A 22,075-nucleotide genomic window follows, 5' to 3' on the forward strand; every position below is an offset into this window, starting at 1 on the left:
TATGTAAAGTAACAGTCTTGAATTTATTCATCTCTTCCTTAAAAGAATTTGAAATTTTTATCTTTCCATCTTAATTTTTCATCTTAAGTTTAAATAGTTGGCAATAGAGACATAATTTCCAGTGTATTATGAATATTATAATTTTAAAATAAAATCATTACTCTTCATCCAGTGGGTTAAGAACATTATAGTGATTTGCTAAACATCATCATCCATTTTTTAAAAATGTATATAACAGGCTGTCTTTAACAGTCAGAAATTTTGCATTTCTCTTTGAATTCTTATTTCTGAACCATTTCCCCCAAATAATTTTTTCTACTGTAAAATATTTTTATTCTTGAGTAAGTTATTTTAGTTGATAATTCCATCCTCTTTCCTGCAGCATACCTGTGGTAAGTTTAAATACTAAAAAAGTGTATGACCGTTAGATTAAGTATTTTTAAAAATGTTTTCCCTGATTTTAATTATTACTCATTTTTATATATGAAGATAATGCAACTTCTGAAAATAATTCAGTGGAACTTCATCCTTTAATGTTATGGAGGACCTTTCGCCATCCCCAATTAATACTTGTTTCCGTGAGTGAATATTACTATTGGTAGGAAAAAACAGACTTTGCCATTAATTACATTTCTTCTAAAAATATATACAGTGATGTAAGCACTGAGAAACCTTGTTCAAGTAAAATACTTAAATGAGAAAAGATGGAATTTTGTTGTGGCTCTGTCGTTTACTTATTTGAGCACCTTTAGATTCAGTGATACATCAGAATGACAGTTAACCTATATTTAAAATTATTTCTAAGGATCTGTCAGCCCTATCAACCACGACTCGACTTTGTTGAAAGCAGAGAATTGGAAACCTGATTTGTGAAAGTATTTGTTATTCAGTGTAACTGTTTCCTAGGGCTGCTGTAACAGTCCCACAGACTGGCAGTCTGCAACGACAGATACTGTCTCTCTGCAGTTATGATGTAAGCTAGAAGTCTGATACTGGGGTCAGCAGAGTTAGGTCACTTTGATAGGCTCTGATGGATAATCTATTCCACGCTTTCTTACAGCTTCTCATAGTTGTTAGAGATCCTTGATGTGTTTGTCTTCATATTGCATCCTCCCTTCTGTGTCTGTGTCCAAATTTCCCTCTGTTTATAAGGTTAGCAGTCGTTAGATTGGGGGCAGCCAAATCCAATATGACCTCTTAATTACATGTGCAAAGACCCTGTTTCCAAGATAAAGTTACATTCATGGGTATGGAGGGTTAGGACTTGAACATCATTTTTGTGAGGGAGATACAATTCAATCCAGTACATTAAGGAATTAAAATCTAGTTTTCCCGGTTTTCATGGAAGAACACCAGAAGTCTTACCAAGACTTGTTACTGTTTCTATTCTTTTAGCTGCATCTTATTTAACTTAATATGCTCAGAAAGGATTAATTTTAATAGATCTTTGCAAAAAATCCATAAAAAATAAAACATCTTTATGTGTGTTAAATATTTATTTTCGTGAGTTGTCTTTTTTCCCCATTCCATTTATGGAAAATAGCTACCATATAACATAGTTGGTAAAAGACAGCTATTGTCAAGCCTGACAACCAAATCACACTCTGTTTTTATCAGGGAGGTCTGATTTCATTTTTCTCTTCACTTAATATAAGGTGCTGTCCCTCAACACTTTGATTTGTTTCCCTTCAAAGGGACTTGTGTGGGGTTTTTTGTTTTTGTTTGTTTGTTTGAACTAGGTCAAGGAAAATTGTTAGGACTTCTACTACACTGACAATGTACCTGAAGTTAGAACATCCCAGGACACAGAATACTCCCATTTCTTACTCCATAGTTTATCTTTGACAGAAAAATGTATAATACAGGAAGACCTAGAACCTTATATAAGCTTTTTTGTTTCTTAAATAAAATAGATCTGACATTAATATTTTAAATTAAATATTTTTAAAGCCCTGATGGTTTACACACCCTGAGTCGATGTATCATAGTAAAATTGGTGAAAGGAATGCCTTTTGTAAAGGGCTGGAAAGTTGATGATAAGAAAAGAGGTTGGCTGGAGAAGTGTCATGTTTTACCTGCTGGTATATCATTAAGCAGTTCAGATTTAAGAAAGATAAATAAGGAAGTTGTGAATCTGGAAGTTGGTTCCCTAAAACTTTTTGTGCCACTGAAAAGAATTTATATCCTGCTGTGGTGTACTGGCAAGTACTGCTGACCTCGAGAATAATTCAGTTTTTCTTATGGTCCACACGTCCCCAGGTCACTACACTTTCTGACTTTTTTTTTTTAAAGATTTATTTATTTTATTCTAGAGCCAAGAGAGTGTGCGTTGGGGGTGCAGAGGGGAGAGAGTCCCTAGGTGGATTCCATGCTGAGCCTACACCCTCCTCCATTTTAACCTCAGTTCTCCCTCAAGCCAGTATACACCCCCGTCTTAGCTACGCTGAGCAGATTGCTTTTTTGAAAATTCCTTATTGTTTCATACTTCCTTGTTCATGTTACTCCTCTCCTCTCTGCCTCACTTGATTCTTCAGGGTCCAGCTCATGTCTGTCTTCTGTGAGCTCTTCTGAATTCAAATGAAAGTTGAATTATTTCCTTCGCATGGTTCCTAAATACTTAATGTATCTTCTTTAAAACCTGTGTTTCTTGGGGCAGCCCCCGTGGCGCAGCGGTTTCGTGCCGCCTTCGGCCCAGGGCGTGATCCTGGAGACCCGGGATCGAGTCCCACGTCGGGCTCCCTGCGTGGAGCCTGCTTCTCCCTCTGCCTGTGTCTTTGCCTCTCTCTCTCTCGCTCTCGCTCTCACTCTCTGTGTCTGTCATAAATAAATAAATTAATCAATTAATTTTTAAAAAAACCAAACCTGTGTTTCTTAGCAAGCCTGTGTAAGGGCATTGACCACCATCTTCCATTCTGTATTCTCAGCACTTTGTACAATAATGCCTGGCATGCAGTGAATAAAATGACTTATACATTGCAGAGGAGGAAGATGAATATAGTACAGAAGAAACAGTTTTGAAAGCTGTTGAGTAAAACTGTTAGCTAAGCAGATTTTGAAATTAATAGAAATCAACCTTTATGACCAACAAAGCAATAATTTTGGCATCTCGTTAACATATCAGTCTCGATACCATCACAATATAGAATGAGACGAGTCACAGAACTTTTTTATACCACCTCTTTTAATAGATGAGATAAATAAATGTAAGGTACATAGACAGTTTTCTAATTTTGCTAAATGAAATGAATAATGTATAAATTCAGGATGTGAGCATATACTTGATTCAGGCAGTGTTTTTTGTATTAGATGTGATCATGTTCTTACAGCATTCTTAATCCAAAAAGGTCCTTAGGTATTCTCTAAATTTTGACAGTGGCAGATTAGGAAATGGACACAGAGAAATGAAGACCATGGTAGAGAGCCATTCTGTGTACTGAACCTGTGGTTGAGATTACTTAAAATCTTTTCTGGTCTTGGAATTAGGTAGTTTAAAAATCTTTTACTTTTCATTTTCTTTATTGTTCCCTATGTACTTTCTTATGGGTTGGGGGAGACAGTTCATTTATTCACGTAACTGACATTTTCTGATCCCTGTTACGTACCAGGTACAGAGCTGTGTGCTGAGGATACAGAAATTTCATACAATAGTCTTACAATTTAAGCACATATCATCATCAAGGTGACTAGGTCTGATTAGTAGTTTGAAATTTTACCAAAAAAAAAAAAAAAAAGTGGCATAAGAAACAATAGGATTTATTAATGTTTTTCCCTCCTATAGCTAATAATGACTTACACATTGTAGGCATCTGATAAAATTTTACTGACTATAAATAAGTATAAAGGTATGATACATAAGTGTGTGTATGTATGTGTATAGGTTTTGTATTTCTGTGGTACTATATGTGCTGTTAACTTTAGCCACATAGTGCATGATTCTTTTAAATTCAGGAGCATACTTTCAGAAAGTTGAATTGTTTCTAATGTAGTTCAAATGGATATTTTTGAGATAGCACTGCTATCTCTAGAATATACATGTTCACAACTTAAGATGCTGAATGTAAACTTGATAGGAAAGAAGACTAAAATGAATTGCTTGGCTAGACTTCATAAATTTTCTTTGCATAGATATTTATAGAATATTTGAGGCTAAATTCAGATTCTTAGTGTCACACACACAAATGCTACTCAATTTTTATGGAAACTAAAAGTGTTAATGGTTAAACCTATTTGATTTTCAGAATGCTAAGCTGTAGGGCATTAGGAATCCATGTTTTCCTAAATCTGACTAAAAGTTCAAGCCAGAGGGGCATAAGGTAGAGGAATTTTGTGTTTTTCTGAATTATCCCAGGAATAGTGTTCTCTGGGAAATCCGAGGGAAGTATAAGTAAGGGCCATTTTTTCTAAAGACTGACATTTTGCAGTATGTCATATGTATGTGTTGTGTTACAAATTACAAGGTCATTGTTTTGGAATCATAGACCTGTTTCAACATCTGGTTTTTAGGCCACTTAAGTGTGGGCCAGCAAGAAGGTTAGTCATTGTAGGATGTTTGAAATGAGCTGTAATGATTTCCAGGCCCAGAGAAACCTCTGTGCTGCAGCTGTGTATCAGAGAAAGTGATGGAAGGATGCCTCTTCATATGTTCTGTGTATAAGGCTCAATCTTATATCACTTCTCTAGTATGGTTATCATCATATGGCCGTCTTCAGAATCTTAAAGGCATCACAGCTAACAAGAATTGGTATTAGGGTGAGAGGGGAAAGAGGGTTATAAATGACAGATTGAGATAATCAACCTTATTTATTTTTATGTAAACCCAATTTGTAAATCTGTTACAAAGAGGCCTCTTTCTTTTTTTAATAAGGGTACTATTCATGATAATACTCATTTGTCATAGTAATTATTTTTGGAAATGATACTGGAGAGTCAGTCACCTTTACAGAAAGGGTCTGCTTCTAAAAAATCTAGCATTCAGTTGACTGAACCTGGGGAGCCTGCTTGCTAGTTGCCACTTATTGAGGGCCTACTACTGTGCCAGGCACTTTATAACTGTTACTGCCAGTTCACCAACAACCTTGAAAATGATTGTTGCCAGTTTTACAGATGAGAAAGCTAAGGTTCAGAAAGGTTAAGTAATTTACCCAGGTCACACATAGTCACTAGTAGAATCAGGTTGTGATCCTTGGTCTACTCTGTACTGCTTGTCCTAACACATTGCATTTCAGGTGACATGCTTCCAATGTCCAAATGCAAAAGTACATATTTATGGTTAGAAAAATGTGTATATTCACAGATACACATACAGGCATATGTGTATATATAAATAGGTATACTTTAAGTAAAATTTGTAAATGTGTAATGTATTTCAGGCAGTGAAAACTTGCTCAGCAGTAGGCGTTGTTAGGTATAGCACTACTGAATCACTGCTTTTGGTAGGAGATGATAATTAAGCTTTCTCTTTTATATGGCTTCACCTGATATTGTATCCTGTCTTACTCAAATGTCTTAACATCATGATGCGTCATGCAGATTACTGACTTATATTAGATCTTTCCAGAAACCGAAGCTCTTTATTTCTGATAAATATTTATTTCTGAGTTTCTGATAGCAGGTTATGGAAATTGTTGACTTCTGTGCTGAAACACCCCCCCCTCCAAAAAAAAAAAAGGCTTGAAGAATTAAGAGAAAGATGGAGAGAAGAATATAAGTGAAGAGACATGAAGAGAGGATAGATCTAGGGAGGTTAAAAGAAAAAAAAAGACTACCGTCTAATTCTAGCCATCAGTCCCTGTTTCGGCAGTTCATTCTATCCAAAATCAGGAAATGGAAGTGCAGCCTAGGTATATGCACTTGTTGCTGTCAGCCATGTGAATCCCCCCATCCCTAGCCACACACACATTCTCCTATAGTATGTCAGACTGTAAGTTTGTCCACGGGTAGTGTTTTGCCTGCATTTTGTGTGGATATTGTAGAAGTTGCTCTGCTGTCCCTGTCTTTATGTCTGTATCTATTCCTTAGAAGCATGTACTCTTCATGTGATTGAAAAACTTAAGCACCTTCATCTACTTTACACTCTCTAGCCATTGTGAATTGAATATTTTTATTATTTATAAAATCTTAAGCACACAAAGATTCTAAAAGAATTTTGGTTAGAAATCGAAGATATACAAACATGCTTTTAATTTTAAAAGGAATAAAAGAAGATGAGGCTGATTAAAATTTAAATCTGTTATAGCTCCCAGTTCTTGGAAGGAAAAAAAAAAACTGGTATATATAATTTCTACTCCGTAACAACTGAAAGCACAAAATAAAATTGGACTTCTAACGTGTAATTATTACATGTTTTATATTAGATGTAGTGCTAGTTGGGAATGGCATTGTTTTCTTCTCAAGTCAATAAATATTTTGCACCTATTCTGTATAAGATGCTAATAACAGTGTGAGGTCTTCTGGTTTGGACTCAGATCACATCCCTTGTAGTTTGAAGTTATTCAGAATTAAACAGTCCAGTTGTCATGAAAAGTTTTTATTCCAATTTCAGTGATGAAGAGCGATACAGATACAGGGAGTATGCAGAAAGAGGCTATGAGCGCCACAGAGCAAGTCGAGAGAAAGAAGAACGACACAGAGAAAGACGACACAGAGAGAAGGAGGAAACCAGACACAAGTCCTCTCGAAGGTTTGTTCTTTTATAGTGAATCACTTTGAAGCTCAGAGAAATTGATTTGACTGCAAAAAGTTAAAAACCTCTCCAAATAACTAGTAGAGCATATGTGTTCCTAATTGGAAGATTAAGAGTAATGTGTTGAAGTAGTTGGTTGCTTATAGGCTCATCAAAGATTTTTAAATCTAAAAAGACCTCATTTAGTACTCATGGACTTATTACTGTCTTGTTGGGAGAGGGGTTTATTTAGCCTATGAACCAGTAATACTAATATTTAAAGAAAAATCAGGGCCTCATAGTCTAAAATTGTATGCCTGTTGTTTGTTGGTTTAGGATCAGTTCTAGAAAGTATTTCCTGTTCCGATTTAGTGCTTCAGTTTCTAATTTGTAATAGTTTTTCAGGATAAAGTATATGGGCTCTGAGAATGTAGGATAATATCAGGTGCAGGTGAACCTATACTGTACATACAATCTCCATATAAAAGTCACATAACTGGTTACTCCTCAAAGTGTGTTTGAGAAAAAGAATTCATTTAAAACCCAGTGTTATATTGGGAATTCAACTTAGACATAGTAGGTTGATATTTCTTATCTCGTGTGTACTTAACACAACTTTTTTTCCTTTTCAGTAACAGTAGACGTCGCCATGAAAGTGAAGAAGGAGACAGTCACAGGAGACACAAGCACAAAAAATCTAAGAGAAGCAAAGAAGGAAAAGAAGCAGGCAGTGAGCCTGCCCCTGAACAGGAGAGCACTGAAGCTGCACCTGCTGAGTAGGCATGGCTATGGCCTGTTGTGTATATTAGGGCCAGAAATGTACCATAAATCTTGTTATTTTTCTGGATAATGTTTAAGAAATTTACTTTTAATCTTGTTCTGTTAGTATGAAAAGTTAACTTTTTTCTCAAAATAAAAGAGTAAATTTTTCATGTTAAGTTAAAAATCTTTGTCTTGTAATATTTAAAAAAATAAAGACAGCAATGACTTATATCCAAGAAAGTAATGTGAATGAGTCACTCAGCAGGGAATTTTAAAGAGCTATGTACACACACAGTATCTGATAAAGGTTAAGGTTTCACCTTGGCCATAGTTTTCTTGAGTTAATCAAATACCAGTCTCAAGAGGTTGCACTGCAAAAGGGCACCTCTGGGTCTTGAGATTAAAAGTAGTCTTTATCAATACTGCTGTGGCACTCTTGCTTATTGTATTAAAGTACTCGTATACAGTTTTGATATCACAACTTTTTGATAGGTTTTCAGTGTTCTTAATTTGGGTTCATGGTATAACTAAAGAGGGAACTTTTATATCCAAATTAGTAAAATCTAAAGGCATTTGGCTGGTGTCTGCAAAATAACTTGCCCTAAGGGTAGTTTTTATAGCAGGCACGTGGACAAACACGCGTCACTGTGACACAAACTTGAATTGTCTCATGGCTGTTTATGAGCTGGGGTCAAGCTGGTTTGGCCTTTCTTGATGCTTTTTCCAAAGCTCATTGGTTGAGCAGTATGTGGAGGTTTTATACAGTTACTAGCTAGTTGTGAAAGAAAAGACAAGAGCTTTAGATTAGTCCTTTCCTATTAAATCTAAGAATACACGTTTATAATTCTGTGAGCGTTTTTAGGGATAAGCCTTAGGATGTATTTGTCAGTGGTGGTAACAACATGGTTTTGAAAGAATGAATTACTAGGATCCTTTAAATAGCGATAATTGAAATGAATTTAATGTCATATACTAAAAGACAACCATAATTTGAAAAATATTTATTTCTCATTTGATGAACATTTTCAACAGTGCACTTTTAAAATCCTCTGGCTGTAAATTGTTTTTCTAAATGCCCGTAATATACCCATTACAGACCTCAGCATATACTAAATTTTTAATTGTAGGATTTGAATCCACTGGGGGGATACAAATGATCTCAGCCTTTTAAGATCTTTTTAATGAATAGAAAAATATAAACTTAAAGTTGTGGAGTAATGAGAAATCTTCCACACTGAATAAAAGCTATTCAGATTTATGTTTTGAGTATTACATTTTCTGAGGTGTAATTGGCTTTCATTGGATCATACTTTTCCTGACAAGAGTTTACATTTTTACAGTGTATCCTTTAAATATAAAAATTGACAAGATAAATACATTGTTTCAACTTAGCTTATCTGTAGTTTTCTGTTTTCCTATGACCCATCACTGATTCTATAAAAAAGTGCCAGGCCAAGAAACAATAGTAAGAGTAATCTTTCCTTTAAGTTCTTTCAGCATCCTTGCCAAGCAAGCATGTATCATTCCTGATGTACTTCTACCATTGACAGCCAGAAGAATGTCTCCGCATCTAAAGAACATAAAACACCACATGATTAACATTTTGATCCATAGCTGAAGTCAATGCAAGTGTATTTGGTGGTCTTAGTTTTTGCTCCATCTGTCAATTTTAATTACATAAATTTCTAATTAAATTCTGCAAACTCTATTCGGCTTCTGTTAGAAGTTAGAAAGGACACTAAAAGCCTAGGAAGTTGCTGTATGGGACCAAAGAATTCTTAGAAATTGAATGCTATGTTTTTCTTACCGATAAAACACAGTATATAATACATGTGTTACTTCTAATGGGGCCAAACTTTTGCATATATAAAACAAAATATTGTTAATAAGTAGTCATTATTACCTAATTCTTCCGTCATTGTATGCTGGTGTTCCTTCGACAATGGATTTAATAAAAAAAGGTTTATTCCCATTATATTCTTCATAACCTCCTACAATGCAGAAGCCCAGACTTCCAGCTGTGTTTCTTCGTAATATAACATCTTTACAGTTATACAGGTACCTGAAATAGAGTGTGTAAGCAGTATATCTGCAGTTAGGTTGAACTCTAAATAATTATTATGATTCATCTCCCATTCCCTTTATTGACATTTTTTCAGGCTAAATAGTGGAGGGGGTCTTAACTCAAAACTGTCATAGCCAAGTGACCTTTGTGCTATTAGCGGGCTTTTTCTAGTTGAACTATTTTCCATTGCCAAACACCCTTTAAAAAATATTATTATATTCTGCTTACATGTTTACTGGGAAAGATAATCATATTTTTGGCTTAAAGATTTAATGCTTCAATTTATATTAAACAAGTTGCATAGGCCTAAATCCTTATTGGTGAACCAAATTCAAACATACTTAGCAATATCATATCTTTATTTACTTGTGAATATAATGAAAGCAAAAATCCTTTAAATGATTAATCTCAGTGGGAAAAAAAATTAAACATAACCCTAATAATTAATGCATTTGCCAGAGTTTTGACTTTCAAAAAACACCAGTTTAAATGTAGTTTCATGTGTTTGATAGGTTATAGAGGAGCATGCAGGCATAAGGTGAATGGAAATTGAGGTACATTTAAAGATAAGAATTATTCATAATGGAGAAAAAAATAGTAAACTGAATAGGAAGTTACAGAAGGAATGGGAGAAGGAGAGGCCACAGGTCTTCCGTAAGTGAATAGAATCTTCACCTAAGGTAGAAGACGAAACAATATAATTCAGTGGCAGCTGGATCAATGTTCATATAGGTATAAGCCAAGTGTAAACTGTTACAGTTATGACGGGTGGTGGTGGTGTCAGGAACTGGATTTGACTAAAATCCCCCAGTTCAGGAACTGGTTTTGGAAGAAAATCGGCATTTTCATACTGGTAAAACTCAAGATAGGATTGTTTTGTTTATAAGCTGTACCTTAAAATAGTAACTGCTTTTTGAAAAACCAATAAAACGTCTCATGAAAGGTTTTGTTAAGTGATGTAGTTGGTCTTTACATTTGTCACTTGATAATCCATGTAACATGATTTTTCATGGTGTTGCTGATTGCAACTTGAAATAAGCTTTGGCTTTGGGGGATAACTTTAAAAAGTAGTCGTGAAGTTCAACTCGATTTTGTTTTGTATCTCTTGTCACAAATAATTTATAATCAGTCTCACTGATAGCTGAAAAATGATTTTCATTAAATAAAGCAACTATTTTGATTGTAAAATATTCATCAGCTATATTTCACCGATTTGATGTCAGTAATAAATTCATCTTGTAGGAGATACCATATTTTACATAATGGTTCACTGACTGCTCATACACAAAGCAGGTAATTGGCAGTTCTCCAAACACCAGAGCATTACATTCCTATGCTCAATATTTAAAGGAAAGCACATGAGTTGGCTGATTCTTACCCAAGGTCATGAGCAAATATCTATCTTAATACTTCCCAGCCATGATTCCTTAAAACAGAAATGGGTACATAGAACAATACTTTGAAACAAGTATTTCCCCTTCCATTGTCCATTGAGTTTTTATATTAAGTATCACCTTGGACTTTACATTGGTCCTTATTGGGTATTTTATTTCATGTGGATAAGCTGTAAACCTCAGCATCTAAAATTTATTATGTTCTAGTATAAAATTTTTAATATTGAGTTACAAATTGTATCTATTTTCCTAGACTCTTGATATTGGAGAGAAAGTGTTGGTTTGGATTATCTTTGAGCAGATGTTTATTGAGTGTACCACACTCTAGGCACTTGGTAGATCGGTGAACAGAACAGGTAAAAACCCTGCCCTCTGGCTGTGCATTCAAGTGGCTAGCAGTGTTACTAGTATTTTTTGCACTAGGTGCTTTCCTTCCTTTGGAGTATTTCAACTTCAAGAACTCAGTAAGTTAAACCCTTTCAAAGTCAGACCTTGGTTTGGTTAGTTGGAACCAATGTGTACTGGGGCATTGGTTTTTTTCAAGCTGAATTACTTCACTCCCCATTGGGAAATGTGGAAGCTGGCTTTGGTTGACAATGTTGAGGATTTACCTTTGAAATATTAAGTGACTTTAAATTCTAAATGTGAACTTTTTTCCTATTCTGAACTCATTCTCTAAATTTAGGCCTCATTGAAGGAGAGTTGGCATAGTTTAAAGAATAGCAAGGAGTTTAGTAATTTTCCTCCAATAAAAAAATTATGGTTACTTCAAAGATCAACTCCATGTTAAGGACTATGGTGAAGTCTTGGGTTGCTCAAGAAGCTATATTTTTCTGTTTCAACTGGCTGTTCCTTCTCCATCTCCTTCAAAGATTCCCCTTTTCTCAAAGGACCTCAAAATGTCACTGAGCCCCTACACTAACAAAGTGGGGTTCTCAAAAATATGTACCTTTCAGGGAGTGTAGAGGTGAAAAAATGCTTTTATCTAAGAGTGAGACATGATCTGATGATCTGTTTTTTAAAAAAATTTTATTTTCTAATAAGCATTTAAGCTCAGAGGACATACAATAGGTGACCTGGCAACAGACTGAATGCAGAAGTAGATGGGAGAATCCAGTTATCTTTTGTTCAAGCCAAACGTTAAAGAGGTTGGTAAAAAAATGTTGCCACTTTTCTCACTAATTCACTCTAAAGTCGTTCCCAAAGCACCCTCTGCCTGCATAACAGTAATACATTTTAACTCATCTCTCCTCTAGTCATACTAGTCCAGATGACAGCATGTTTTGAAAGACTTCCAGATGTGGAGTTTGGGCCTGCAAGCCAGCAGAAAACAAAGCAGAAGGTCTTTAGTGATTTCTGCACCCCCCCCACCCCCTTCAATTGAATGGCACCTGGTAATCTGTATAGCTTTGAGACAGTATCTGGAGCTGCTGCCCAGGGGTCACTCCCGGCACAGAAGGCACCACTAATAAGGGTGAGATATATTTGCAATGTCCTTTATCACCCACTTTTACTCTCTCTGCTACTGCTTATATCTGACACCCACTGGTTGAAGACAGGCAGCCACTGGTTCAGGGTATGAACACTATCTTCTTCATGTATATTCTTTCTGTGTGTTGGACTGTACCCGAGGGCATGATTACAATGTCCTAGAAATGGATTTCCTGTTTCTAGACCTGATAACCACTTTTCTTCATTGGTAGAGAATCTTAGGTAACTGACTGGATCCTACTTTAGGACAAATAGGTTTCCTCAAAATCTGTTCATCAAAAGGGGAAAATGTTTTTGAGTAAATGTATAACTTGGAGGGAAATGCCCTGGTGAATTTTTTTCAAAAATATCTATTTTCAGGCTCAGTCTATAGCAGTTCAGACAAGTAACTTTTGCCGAGGTATGATAAATGGCCTGAAATTCTTAGGACGTCAGTCATGCCAAATGTCTTGAGACTTTAGGCCAATGGTATTGCATCAATTGAGGAGAAACTGGGGTCTTTGAACCTCTCTGCCGTCAAGATTAGAGATGTGAGTGGATATTCCCATCCTTAAAAATTGTAGCAGTGTTATGACTGAGTACTCGCATCCTGATACCAGCTGAGGGCCTGATCCAGGGACATAATGGAGTATTAAGTATGTCTGAAAAATGCCAGGATGGACATACTTGTAGTTTCAAAATGTCAGAGTAAACCTTATGTTTCCCCTTCTGCTTTTAAAAATCACTGTAAAGGCAACTAGGAGACTTGGAAACAGAAATGCAAACTCCATCTGAAAACAAAACTGGGTCATGGCATTTGAGGGAGAACCAACTGCCAGAGGCAGTGGAAGAGTAGATGCCCGCAGCTGGAGCCCTGAGGCCTGCAGGAAGCGGCCCACTCAGGCAGGACACCCACTCCCACAGGGCACCACCAGAGCCAGGCAGGCTGGTGTTCGCAAAGGAGGGCACGAGTGAGGCAACGAGAACCCCAACAAGATAACCCGTTACATCCAGGGAGTAGCCTGGCTGGAGGAAGGGATGCACCTGAACTGCTGATCTTGGTCTGAGAGAAGTAAAGCAACACAACCCTGTGTCATAAAGAGAAGCTTCTGCCACTTGGAAGATGGCCCTGGTTCCTTCCTCCTTGTGAACCTCCAGCCAATAGCTGCTCCAGGAAAAACTGACCTAACTCAGAGATTTAAAAAGAACTAGCAAGCAGACACTCAGGACAACAGAAAAACGGAAAGGAACAGTGAAAACAGCAACACAGAAACCACTTGCCAGAAAAATGCTGCCACAGGAGTGAAATGCTTCTAGAGAAAATGAAATTTATAAACCAACCACCTGACCGTGAATTTAAAATAGTCCTGAAACAATTCCTCTATAAACCAGAGATCCCTGCAGAGATGTAAGATTTCCAGGAAGATAGGAGACAAGAGAAGAAACAAACTGACAGTAGAAAGACAAAGAAGGGAAGAATAAAAGCCACCACCAAAATGAAAGTAGAAGCTGGAAAGGACAAGCCATAGTAATGAACATGGAGGGCAGACCAGAGTAAGCAGAGGAAACAAAGGGAAGTAAACAGTTGAAAGGAGTCAAGAGAATGCAAGATGTGAAAACAAAAAGTAAAGACATGCTTGGAAGAACCCAAATAATTCTTTTGAAAATCAGATGAAGGGATCCCTGGGGGGGCTCAGTGGTTGAGCATCTGCCTTTAGCTCAGGGAGTGATCCCAGGGTCCTGGAATTGAGTCCCACATCAGACTCTCTGCTTCTCCCTCTACCTGTGTCTCTGCCTTTCTCTCTCTCTGTCTCTCCTAAATGAATAAAATCTTAAAAAAAAAAACAAAAACGAAAGGAAAATCAGGTGAAAAAGGACAAGCCACGTATACAGAGGAAAGGTTGAGATGGGCCTTGCGCTTGTCCACACCACCTCTCGATGCTCACCAACATGATGTGAAGCCTACTCAGTCCAAAAGAGGGTGACCCAGTAATCTTATAGCCTGCCACACGGCTGTGCAGATGCTCTGTAATTTCTGTAACGAGCTCGATGGCTAGTGGACACCACACTAGTGCAATGGCTACCCCTGTATGACCCTTATGAGGTCTTATGACAGCATCGTTTGTGAAAGCAGAGATGGAAAACAACTGAGGGTTCACTACTCATAGGAACTGGTTCAATGACTATGATACATCTGGATAACAGAACACTCACTACTCAGCCATAGAGAAGAGACACAGCTTGATATATGCCCATGTGAAATAACACCCAAAGTGTATTCTTAAGATTAAAAAAAAAAATCATGGTACACAGTAGTGTGTATGCTATGTGTGTGTGTGTACATATAGACCTGGACCGGGGGCCAGCAAACCGCAGCCCAGTCCACCGCCTGTCTTTGTGAGCGAACAGCCAAGCCTCTCCATTGGCATATTGCCCATGGCTACTCTCCACGACAGAACCGAATACTTGCAACTCAGAATGTGACTCTTGAATCCTAAACTCCATCCCTTTACAGAAAAAGTTTGCCAACCCCTGATGTAGACTTTCCCTGGAAAAACACAAAAGGGGTTGCTCTCAGTGATTACCTCTGTTGAGCGGACCTGGGAGGACAGATCTGAGGGCACCCTTCTCCCCCCTGTGGTGCCTTGGGATTCCCTCGCGAATATATATTACTGCGAGGAGACGAGGGGCTGAGGGAAACGAGCCGCCAGGGTGACTGAGGACCAGTGTTGTCTGTGCTGGCATCATTTCACACTTCCTGTCTACTTCTTTCAAAGGAAATGAACCAAATCCAGACTATACTTCTGGCAGGAGCAGAGAATTGCTGCCTGAGGCCAAGTGACAAAAAGTGGAGGGAGAGAAAGCCATTCACGTGGTTGTATTTGGAGTAAAAAGCATCTCACATTTGTCCTGTCTTACACGAATGAACAGTGAGGAACTCTGAATATATGACAAATAGCTTTCAAGCACAAAAGGTAAAAAAAAAAAAAAAAAAAAAAAAAGACCTATTTTTATAGATTCTGGTTTCAGAAATATTAAAAAAATATTTGAAACCAATACTCTCTTCTTCCACTCAGACTCTGTCCTAAAATGCTTGGAGGTTTTCAAACAGCCTCGGTGCTCAATGTTCAGCTGTTTAAAAATACACTTATCTTAAAAATAATTTATCAACTAGGAAAGGCTCAAAAAGGAATCTAGGTCAGTGTATTTGAGACAGGGATGTTTTTTAAAACCTCATTTAAAATTTAAAAAAAAAAAGAAAAGACAAACAGAGAGAGAGAGAGAGAGTCATATCTCCACCCTCAAGAAAAATGTACTAAAACCAAACATCCTACTTTTATTCATTTAATCCTACAGCACTTCATCTTCAGTGACTCTAATATCTAACATTTAAATCATGTGTTTGGAATTTGTGAGGCAATTGTTTGAAGGCCAAGAATTTGTGCTTTGATGCAGGTGTGCAAACCCCAATTTATCTGTCCCTTGAATATTTAATTTCTGCTTGTAGCTATTTAGTAAGTCTGCCCTTAAAACTTTTCCTGAAGTGTCTGAGACATTTTAATGGCTTCACCATAAAGCTCTTGTTACCTCTCACTAAAATGACAATCCAGCTGCTTCCTGAAGATCTTCATAAGAGTAGGAACTAGGTAGAGAGTCTGAGACATACCCTCAATCCACACATGCTCAAACATCAAGGGACAGGCAAAAAGGTCTTCTGCATTGTTTTATGTTTAGCCAGGGCCACAGGAAAGCTAACGAGGTAAAACTTCCATAGTTCTGAGCAAGTTCTGAGCATTGCCACTAGCAAATTTGGGAAAGAATCCTTCCCCTGGCTCCATAGTGGGTTCCAGAAGACTGGATTTTAGCCTTCTCTCCCTGTCAGCAGAGCTCTTTTGCTGCATGAACAACTGATAGAACCGTACAGAGCAGCTCCAAGCTCCTCAACATGAGGGTATAGCAGTATTTCCACGTCCAGGCTCTCACCCTGCCCTGGGCCTTCTGCATGGATTTTTAGTAACAAAAGGGAAGACAGGATCATGTCAAATAGTCTCACAATCAAACTGGGGGCTCATTCAGATGCTTGTGCCATGAATCAGCCCAAGAGAGTAAAAGAGTGTCCTAAGAAATATCATGGTTCCCTCCCATGCCTCCCCAAGATGTCACATCGGGGCTCACCGTGGTAATTCCAGCCACATGATCCAGGAGGGGGACCAGTCTCTGGCTGGGGCCATGTTGTGGTTGGAGTCCAGGGCTGCTGGGCTGCTGCAGGCTTCCTGGGGCTCGTGTTCTTCGACTTCCAAAGCTTTCAGAACCACCAGGGAGGATGTGCTTTTCAATAATGCCACTGCCTCGCTCCGGTTGACCTCTGTTAGTTCAATCCCGTTCACATTTAACAAAATGTCACCTAATGGCCAGAGAAGCAGAAGCCATCCTTAGTGAGAGTGCAAAGGGGAAGTTCTGTAAAAGTGCCAAAGGAGCAGAGACTGAGTGGGATGCAGGGGAGCGAGCAAGCTGAAGGGGCCATGTCATTAGCCTCCTGCACTGACCTGAGGCTGAGTTCTCGAATAGCAAGTGGTTAGTGTGTGCACGTTTCAAGGCATTGGCAAATCATGCTTGCAGGTTTCTAAAGCATACCCATTAGTGTTTGGCTCTTGCTTTAAAAAAAGGGGGTGGGGGGAAGAAGGAAGATAAACTAGCTTCGTTTACTATTTAGTCAAAGATCATCTACTTCTTTACTTCTTGTTTCTTGCTTTTACCACAAAGGGAGAGCATTTGGCAAAACTCTGAGTGCTTGCATGGAGCCTGGCATGTGGTAGGCACCCAATAAATAGGGATTACATGAGTGAGTAAGAGACTACCCCTGAAAGGGCCTGGCAGAGGGATCTATAGCAGTGAAGAAAAAGGAGCTGGAACTATGCCCTTGAACAGGGGAAAAAGGAGTTAACATCCTTGTGATTTGCTGCAAAGGGGACACTCCTACCGTTGGGCAGGCACCTCATATGTGCAGGGCCACTTCCATCCACCGTCCCGCACAAGCCTCTGCTCACATTCTCTCGCTAACAGGTCACTTCTTGGTGAACCTCATCATTCAACACCCAGGTGCTTGGGTGCAAAGGAAGAGCAAGAAAACTAAAGCACATTCCTCTCCTACCTCCGGTTTGTATTTTTTTTTATCTCTCTCCTGATCTTCTGCTTCCTTTGAATATCATCTTTTTCACACAGAATAACCACAGCAAGAGTAAAAAAGATAGGAAGAGACAGATGGCAAAGGCCTGGAGTCCTGCCCGACCCCAAAACATGCTCTGTTAGGTTGGCCAAAGAAATCCCTACCATGCCACCCACTGCCCTGTGGCTCCTCGGGCTGAGCGACGGTGCTTCAGAAACTTCGTGCATCTGAACCCTTACATGACATAGTTGCTCAACCATCTGAGCTACCTCAATTGGCAATATTATTAAGGATACATATGCGACACCCCTTTCCTTCAATGAAAGTAGCCTAGGACACATAAGATTAAAAGACGGTGACATTTCCACCCGTGGAAAAGAACCTAGCATGATACTTTCACTTAATACTCGTTGACTCAAAACTCTATGAAAGTATTTCATCCACCCAACCCACAAAATGGAGCAATTCATGAATAGGTTCACCACATGATCAACCCAGCAAAGAATCACTTAGAACAAATGGAACCAAGTTATGCTATTTAGTTGAGCCACTTGCTCATAACTGTAGACGCTTCCCATTATTTCCCGGCATACTTTGCAGGTACTTGCTTTCTTAGCAAGCCAAGCAGCCCACGTCAATCCACAAGAACTTCAAGGGGTGAAACACCCAATCCAGCAACTATACTCAAGCCGGTCACAGTCAGTGTGTGACAGAGGTCCTGGGCAGCTCAGCATCTCATGCTCTCATCAGTTCAGGAAGCAGTTACCCAACCCAGCAAGCTGCGAGTTCATGGTAACACTCCACTGGCCCAGTACCTTGTCTTTTTACCTGTTTTTATTCTTCCATCTCTGCTGATGACTCCCCCGGGCTCCACGCTGATGACGTAGATGGGCAAATCCCACTCCCGATGTGATGCTCCACCAGCAACGGTCATGCCGAGAGACTCGCTGGGGTCTTTTCGGACACTTACCACCTTCTCACGGCAAGTGGCCACAGGATGGAGGGGCTAAAGGCACAGACAGGAAAACAAGCGTGGCACACCTGTTCACAGGGGGGCTTGCATTTCTTCCGCACAAAAAAAAACCCTGCCCAATTGGACAAATATATGACAGTCGTCCTTGGTCTCATAGAGAAAGACACGTGCAGAGGGAACCCTCGCTTTGCCTGTCACCCTCAGCAGAGCAGCGTTATCCCAAATCCCCTAGGCTGATTCAGAGAAAGTTTACATTTCAAATGGGAATGGAAAAAAACGGAAGAGGAGCAGGTTGGAGACCACTGGAGAAATAGCTCACAAAGTGAATCACACCCCAAGTTTTCAAGTGACTACTCCCGATAGTCATATTTCATAAAGCTCCTGCCATTCATGAGTATCAGGAGTTTTCTTCTAAGTTAAAAAAAAAAGGAATTGTATTTTAATTAAATGACCTCTGTTTAATTTAGGTAGGGAGTCAATTCTAGAACTCCATAGTTAGAGAAAATCATGGATTTCATAGAAACTCACTACTAACTGGGTTCTCTCCAATTAGCATCTTCAGTCTTTCAAAATAATATGTAGTTCTACCCTTTAATTTTATGATGCAAAAACATAGTATATACATTGTGTAGCATACATTGAGGACTGGCTTTTGAAAAGCAAATTAAGAGAACTGTGATTTTGGTTCAGCAACCCTAGGTTGAAAACAATCAAAGCTACATGCAGTGTTATCTTGAAGCAATAAGAGTCAAGGGCGCTGTTTGTCAGTGAATTTATATCAACATATAATTATCTAAAAATGTATTCTCCTCCATGTGTAATGACCTAGGGGACTATGTGGGAATGTGCATTGCAAATAAATATCACCCTCTGATCTGACCTCAGAGAAGTCTAGGGCTCGGAACACAACTTACAGTTTTATCTACGGAAATAAAATTTAAAAACTCATCTGGTTAAAAAAAATTAGGGTACAAAAGAAAGTGTAATTATACTAACTTTTGTGTAGAAAGAGGGAGGAGAGAGAATTTGTATTGATATTTACATTTTCATGAAGACACTCTGGAAACAAGAAAGTGGTTTTATGGGCGTGGAGGTGGGAACCAGACAGATGGGGCCTGGGTAAGAGGTTCCTTCCTCATTTTTTTTTTTTTTAACCCTGTGAATATATTACCTATTCAACAAATCAAATGAATGATAAACTTCTGCTAAGTTGATGGTTAGCATCATATAGAACTATTGCTTGCATTAACAAGAGTTCATTTTTACCACTTCATTATGAAGATAAGCCTAGGCTTTTTGCACATTTATTATCTCATGATTTTCTATAGTATAAAATTACCCATGTCTGTTTTAATGGCCCCATTGTATCCAGTAATAGCCTGTTACTATATCCCTAGTACTACACATAGCATTTAGCACATTAAAGATGGTAACTATGTTTGGGAAATAAATGCATGGATAAATTACAAGGTGCTGCAAATTGTTTTTAGTAGCCATGGAATACTAAATCCGGAATCACAAATTATTATGGGAAGTTATATGTTACAATTAGTATTTGTAAGGTCTGGATTATATGTTTCTATAAACCTCAGAACCTTGAAGAGATTGGTTACCTGAAGTGAGTTGTAAAACTAAAATGGGATCTTCTTCAGGGCAAAGTTTCAAAATAAGACAAATAAGTAACAGTATGAATACAGTGGTCCCAGCACTCCTGAGTAGTTCTGGAGACGCTCTCCAGATCCGTTCTCAGTTCATGACTTTTCTCCTCCACAAAGCAGTGAGATTCAGGACGTCTCTGCCTTTGAACACAGACCTCTCAGAAGAGCCCTAGTTGGAGATGCAGGCTGTTCTGAGACGCCCCCAACCCAGGGCAAAGTTCTAGACCTAGAGACTCTTACTGGCTGCTCTGTTGCTTCCGCTCATTCCTGGGGATATTCATAAAGCATTTACTCCTGATCCTCACAAAGAAGGGCTTTCCTCCATTATTTCCATATGGAAGCCAGGGATATTGTCAGGGTAGCAGATCAATCTCCCGAGGTGATATCTAAAACACAGTATGGAATGCTCTGGAAAACAGAGACATCTTTTCACATTGAAAAATATGTGTACACACACACACACACAAACACACATACACACACATACACACACACGCTCTTTTGCATTCTTGAACGGCTGCCTAGTACTTCATCATGTGGATATGTCATATCCCCCCATTGATGACCATTTGGTTGTTTATAAGTCTCTTGCAAAATTAAACAGTGTCACTGCGAACATCCTTAGACACACATATCTTGTGCACTTGTGTAAATATTTCTTTAGGCTAATATCCTAAAAGTACAACTGCTAAATCAAAGAGCCTGCATATTTTACATTTTGATACGTATGAAACAGTTCGATCACCTATAATCTCACCAATACATTGTGAAAATGATGATTTCCCACAATTCTGCCAATATTGGGTTTTATCAATATTTTACAATATTTGCCCAGAAGAAAAGAAGATCCCAATAATTTAACTCCCTTTTTAGGTAGCAAGTTTAAACCTATTTTATTGTTATTTGGGTTTCTAATAGTAATATCCTTTGAGATCTTGTAATACTGTCATCACTCAGAGCACCCCCAACCTCATTTATGAAGTGGGGAAGAAGGCCCATAGGGCACACCTGTGACTGAAAGGGACACCTTTGATCTGAGAATACTTAGTTTTAAAAAATGTGTCCCTAAGTTCATTTGGAAAGTAACAAAATTATCTATCTTATAAGATATTTCAGAAATGTCTTCGCATCTGCCACACCAGTTAATAGAAATAAGTGAGGCTCTAATTGCTCTGTTGTGAATAAATATTCCTTGAATAATGTACAGATTGGCCAGATACTCTTTGAGGAAAAGAAATATTATTTTTTTATGTACTTAAAGGTATCCAGGCAGAAAAACTGAAACTCAACATTAAAACAAATCTGATCAATGAAGCACAGCTGGTGGGGGGTTGGGGATGGGGTTGGGAACTGAAACTCAAGATATCTGACTAATTCCACACTCTCGCCCACTACACTACTCTGCTTTCAGAGGTCATGTTTTAGCACATGATAAAAATTAACCTATCAATTTTCAGATAACTGTCAGAAAAACACATGAAAGAATCAGTTACCCAATTTTTCCAGGAACAGTTTATCTCATTGACTAGAGAACTCAACTCAAACCCAAGTCTGTCAAATAAAATACATGACAAATAAGATTTGGATGCTGAAACCTACGTTTTCCTGGCTGCAGAGATAGGTTATTTATGCTTTTAGATACGAGTTCCTGAAGCGCAGAGTTTTCTTCCACATTTGTTCAGTGCTAACCCAACAGCCTTGCTGTACTGAGCAAGGTAAGGCTTCAAACACCTCTGGGCTCCACATAGTGACTGGGTTACCCCAAACAGGAGATGCGTCCTTTGTCTCGTGTTTCTGACAGCCATCTGCCTTCCTCCCTGACCCCCAGAGAAAGAGATCCATGTTAGCAATGGAAAACCCAAGTACCGCCATGAACCCTTCACATCCAGAGTGGCCTGACTCTGGGTGGGGAGAAAAAGAGTTAA

The 22,075-nt window shown here is 38.5% G+C and overlaps 2 protein-coding genes across 32 annotated transcripts in view; one reads left to right on the plus strand and one right to left on the minus strand.

Moving 5' to 3' along the window:
• FIP1L1 (factor interacting with PAPOLA and CPSF1) overlaps positions 1-10,678 on the plus strand; it is a 74,449-nt gene extending 63,771 nt beyond the window's left edge. For all 27 annotated transcript variants that reach the window (XM_035714909.2, XM_025435732.3, XM_025435733.3 and 24 more), the window contains 2 exons: positions 6,542-6,679; positions 7,294-10,678. In XM_035714909.2, the coding sequence (XP_035570802.1) occupies positions 6,542-6,679; positions 7,294-7,441 (286 nt within the window). In that variant the 3' untranslated portion in view covers positions 7,442-10,678. The remainder of the gene's footprint in view (positions 1-6,541; positions 6,680-7,293) is intronic.
• The window catches only part of LNX1 (ligand of numb-protein X 1), a 174,934-nt gene continuing 161,268 nt past the window's right edge, over positions 8,410-22,075 (minus strand). For all 5 annotated transcript variants that reach the window (XM_049092957.1, XM_049092958.1, XM_049092956.1 and 2 more), the window contains 4 exons: positions 18,348-18,525; positions 16,529-16,757; positions 9,327-9,485; positions 8,410-8,993 (listed from right to left, as the gene is read on the minus strand). In XM_049092957.1, the coding sequence (XP_048948914.1) occupies positions 8,858-8,993; positions 9,327-9,485; positions 16,529-16,757; positions 18,348-18,525 (702 nt within the window). In that variant the 3' untranslated portion in view covers positions 8,410-8,857. The remainder of the gene's footprint in view (positions 8,994-9,326; positions 9,486-16,528; positions 16,758-18,347; positions 18,526-22,075) is intronic.

Source organism: Canis lupus, chromosome 13 (assembly GCF_003254725.2).
Source record: "Canis lupus dingo isolate Sandy chromosome 13, ASM325472v2, whole genome shotgun sequence".
NCBI lineage: Eukaryota > Metazoa > Chordata > Mammalia > Carnivora > Canidae > Canis > Canis lupus.